The sequence below is a fragment of the Buceros rhinoceros genome, unplaced genomic scaffold (genome assembly GCF_000710305.1).
Source record: "Buceros rhinoceros silvestris isolate BGI_N320 unplaced genomic scaffold, ASM71030v1 scaffold14559, whole genome shotgun sequence".
Lineage (NCBI taxonomy): Eukaryota > Metazoa > Chordata > Aves > Bucerotiformes > Bucerotidae > Buceros > Buceros rhinoceros.
In genome coordinates this window covers 147,916-152,154 of record NW_010429989.1, presented here as the reverse complement: position 1 = coordinate 152,154, position 4,239 = coordinate 147,916, and the positions used below count along the sequence as shown (strand labels likewise).

General features: G+C 34.3%; 1 protein-coding gene across 5 annotated transcripts in view; it reads left to right on the top strand.

Annotated features, from left to right (window-relative positions):
- Positions 1–4,239, top strand: part of KDM6A (lysine (K)-specific demethylase 6A) — a 77,806-nt gene that overhangs the window by 31,914 nt on the left and 41,653 nt on the right. For 2 of the 5 annotated variants that reach the window (XM_010142873.1, XM_010142870.1), the window contains exons 7-9: positions 921–1,019; positions 1,376–1,595; positions 3,514–3,609. In XM_010142873.1, coding sequence (XP_010141175.1) covers positions 921–1,019; positions 1,376–1,595; positions 3,514–3,609 — 415 coding nt within the window. Of the gene's footprint in view, positions 1–920; positions 1,020–1,375; positions 1,596–2,156; positions 2,292–2,717; positions 2,874–3,513; positions 3,610–4,239 lie in introns of all 5 variants that reach the window. The other 3 variants (XM_010142869.1, XM_010142872.1, XM_010142871.1) reach the window with 3 other exon arrangements.

Genomic DNA, 4,239 nt, shown 5'->3' with positions numbered 1-4,239 from the left:
GTAGCATGTTTGACAAACCTTCACCTGTACTGTTCTGCTTGGTCTTATACTAGAATAAATTTTCTGTTGTTACATGTTCTGGAAGTTGTCAGTTCTTTTTTCAACAGGAAAACTTATTACAAACAATATAAGAAGCAGAGGTATTCTAGATTAAACTTGTATCTCTATTTTTAATACTGTGTATTTGAAGCTTTTAATTTTCAAAAGGTAGGTGTTATTCCCTGTGGTGTAATCGTAGCTCTCTTTAGAGTTCTGGTACTTCTGCTTATAATGCCAGAAGACCTTTGAATTATTAGTATATGAAAAATATTCAAATAAGAGATTATGAAAAAATACAGAGCAGCAAGATTTTTCTAGAAATTTTCATTCTCTATATATGTGGTAAAAACTAACTCGTTTGTTGTTGATTACTTGAAATCTTATTGAGGTGTGAAAAATGCACCTAAAAAGCTTCCCAAGCAATTGGGAACTATCCTGATTGAGTTACCTGGTATCTCTGTAATAGTTCTGAAACACTTATTGTAGAACATGAAGTTTCATAACCATTGGTTTGATGAAATAGGTAACTTAATTGTTCTTTGTAATGCTAGCTGTAGATAAATACTGTTTTTATTGACTGATAAGTTATCACAAATGAAAGAAATGTAAGTCTTTAAAATATGGTATGGCTCTTCTTAGAAATGCAGTAAGCTAGGGTTTAAGCAGTTCTTGTGTACTTTTCAAATAAATAATTACTAATACATGTTGATGAAGATGTTTGAGTCTGTTTTGCTTGGTATTCAGAAACAGCAAATGTTCTGGGATTCATCTAGATGAGTATGTGTTTGCATGACGTAACATTTATCAGCTCAGTCTTGCTGAGCCATCTTCAACGATTGCCTTTTCTAAATATTACCAAAGTTCTTTTTTTCTTCTCCCAGGTGCTATTCAAGTATTGGGAAAGTTCAGGATGCCTTTATATCTTACAGGCAATCTATTGATAAATCGGAAGCAAGTGCAGATACATGGTGTTCTATAGGGTAAGACCGACACAGGGTAGTACGGTGGCTAATATATATAAATAAAGAATATCAGGTTTTTAATTTTTTTGTGTTCTCAAGGGAGCTGTAAAGCATTTTTGTTTATACCTCACGTTGTCAGACTTGTCTGAATTGAAGTTTAAATAATAAATTTATATTTTGTTTCTCGGTTTTTTTAAATACCCGTATGCTATGTGTATGAGCTTTGCATGTTAAGATTTTAGGTGTTTATGCTTATTACTGCCATTTATGTAAGTGGAAAGATTATTAAGGGTTTTGAGGGGCATGTGTATATTTGGCTTGTTTGCTTTTTGACGTTGTTATTAATTCTCCACTTCACTAATCTTTCTATTCAGTGTGCTGTATCAACAGCAAAATCAGCCTATGGATGCTTTACAGGCCTATATCTGTGCAGTACAGTTGGACCATGGCCATGCTGCAGCCTGGATGGACCTAGGCACACTCTATGAGTCCTGCAACCAGCCTCAGGATGCCATTAAATGCTACTTAAATGCAACTAGGAGCAAAAATTGTAGTAATACCTCTGCACTTGCAGCACGGATAAAGTATTTACAGGTAAAACTAACGTATTAAGAAGTGGGAAATATTCTTCCAAGTACACAGCAGAAGGGGAGGGGAGAAGTAACACACAAGTTTAACTTTGAATTGTTCGTGGTGTGTATAACTTGTTTCCATGTCTTACTGTAAGCATATCATAGCTTGAAATATTTTATTTCTTCGTTTTTAAGTGCAACTTAATTCCTTAAACTCTATTTTGCACACTTAATCAAAGCATACTGTTTTACATCACTTTGCTTTTTTCTTTGTATTGTCTGCATTTTTAAGTTCTCATAACATAGAGAGAGCGTACACACAAACTATCTTTCACTCTTGTTTGCAATTTCAGAAAAAAGGAATTATGAGACCTCTGAATCCAGAGCTCATCTCTGTTCTGATTCTCACAAAGGTTTATATTCTGGTTACCCTCTTTATACTTAGCACCTTTCTAAAACCCCAAATTTTAAATCTATCCTCTCTTTAAGACATAATTAGCTACAGCATTTAGGAAGATTTCATGGACTTGCTCTTAATAAAGTAGGCTTGTGTTAAATTTGCTTTTTACATAATTTTTCCTAGGCTCAGTTGTGTAACCTTCCACAAGGTAGTCTACAGAATAAAACTAAATTACTTCCTAGTATTGAGGAGGCATGGAGCCTACCAATCCCCGCAGAGCTTACCTCCAGGCAGGGTGCCATGAACACAGCACAGCAGGTGAGAAGTTGGGTTATGTTCTGCAGGTGCCCAGCTTTAAGGGTTCTTTACAATCGGTAGTGGTCAAGCTTATTTTATTGAGCAGAGGACTGGCTTTCATTAATAAAAAGCCTTTGATTTATTTGCAAAGGGATATTAGATCAAGAAGCTCCCTGTAATGTGGGAGAACTATGGGGGTACCAATTTAGAACCTTTGTGGATTTTCATGATTTTAAAAGATTTCATCTTAAATACAAATGCTGCAGTGGTTTAATAATCCCGCGAAAGGTACACATTCCTCCATTGATGACAATATGGAAACTGATTTTCAGTTATTGAGATCTACTCGGCCCTTTTAATATATGTGGGCTGTTAAAATATATAATTTAAAGGAAAGAATTAAGAATATATAGAACCATATTTTTGTCTTCCTTCTGTGATTCTTAGGCTTGTAAACCTCATCATCCAAATACTGATCCTGTACTAGGCCTCACTCAAACACCAATTTCACAGCAATCCTTGCCACTACACATGATTCCTTCTAGCCAAGTAGATGACCTGACCAGTCCTGCCAAGAGGAAAAGAACATCTAGTCCAACAAAGGTATATATTCCGATGAACTAAAGAGCCCCCTATCAAAATTATATGGAAATATGCATTAAAATTATGCAGCAAGCACTGAATTCGTGCTGTAAATTTTAATCCTTTGGCATCAAAGTGGGGAATGTTTTTAGAAATTAAAAAAAAACCACATTTTTCAGTGATGTGTTTAATCAGTTTGTAGTTCAGACAGGAGGTGCATAAGGGCAATACGTATCGGTGGCACTGTGCTACAGTCATAGTGGTATAAGTGTATAAAAAGTACCATCATAGTTTGTTGATAGACGTAGATCATGACATCCTGTCTATTGCCCTTGGTTATATTTAGAATTCAAGTGTTTCGTCATCATGTACTAGTATTACCGCAGATAAAGTATTCAGTTTTAGAAGTAGTGTACATTTAAGTTGATTACATAATTGGATTGATTGTTTCTCATTACAATATTAGATATCATTTAACTTTTTCCGCTGACTACTGTGTTACTGTGTGGGAATGGTAGAGTAAGTCTTAGTATGTTTTAGTAAGTTCTTTATTTGCATTGTAATTCTTAAAATAATTACTGGTTCTTTCATAAGTAAAATAAAATATAGATAGTAAAAGAAATTATGTAGTCACAGATTTTAATGTAATGTTTTCTCTCAGAATACTACAGATGTTTGGAGCAGTGGCCATACAGTGTCACATCCTCCTGTACAGCAACAAATTCATTCTTGGTGCTTGACACCACAGAAATTACAGGTAGGAATGCTGAAGATCTTCAGAAGCTTTGATATATTTTTAATTTCTATCTCTCTTCCCTTTAAGAAAATAAATCTTTCTTCAGTTTCACATTTCTGAAATTCAACGTGAAATACTTCCCAAAGAATTCCCGCAGTGTAATTCAAGTTGTGCTAATATTTATGGCTTTTCTATGTGAGATTAGTTCTGTAGTAAAATAAATGATCTCTAGCAGAAACTGAACACTTACATTGTACAAGTTCTATAATTTATGAAGTAAGAACATACAGTAATCTTTTTTCTTACAAAGTTTTAAAGATAGATATGCATATTTCTACAGTTGTATGCCAAGTGAGTTTTGCTACTTGCTGCAATGTGAGGGATATGGAAGGAGGTGTAGAAGTATTGTAATATTCTCTTTTTTCTCTGAGGTAGCCCCTCATATCAAATTGCATAAACAAACATGCACGTTCTATAAAATGCAATTACTCAAATGAAATCTGGTACTGCTTCACCATATTTTTTGTCATCTAATATATTTATAAGAAATGCAAGATTTTATTTTTGAAATCTTGTTTCAGGTCTCTTTTGATATGATGTTTTGTTGTCCCTTCAGTTTATTAGGGCTTGCAGTGAGCTTCAGCCGGAATT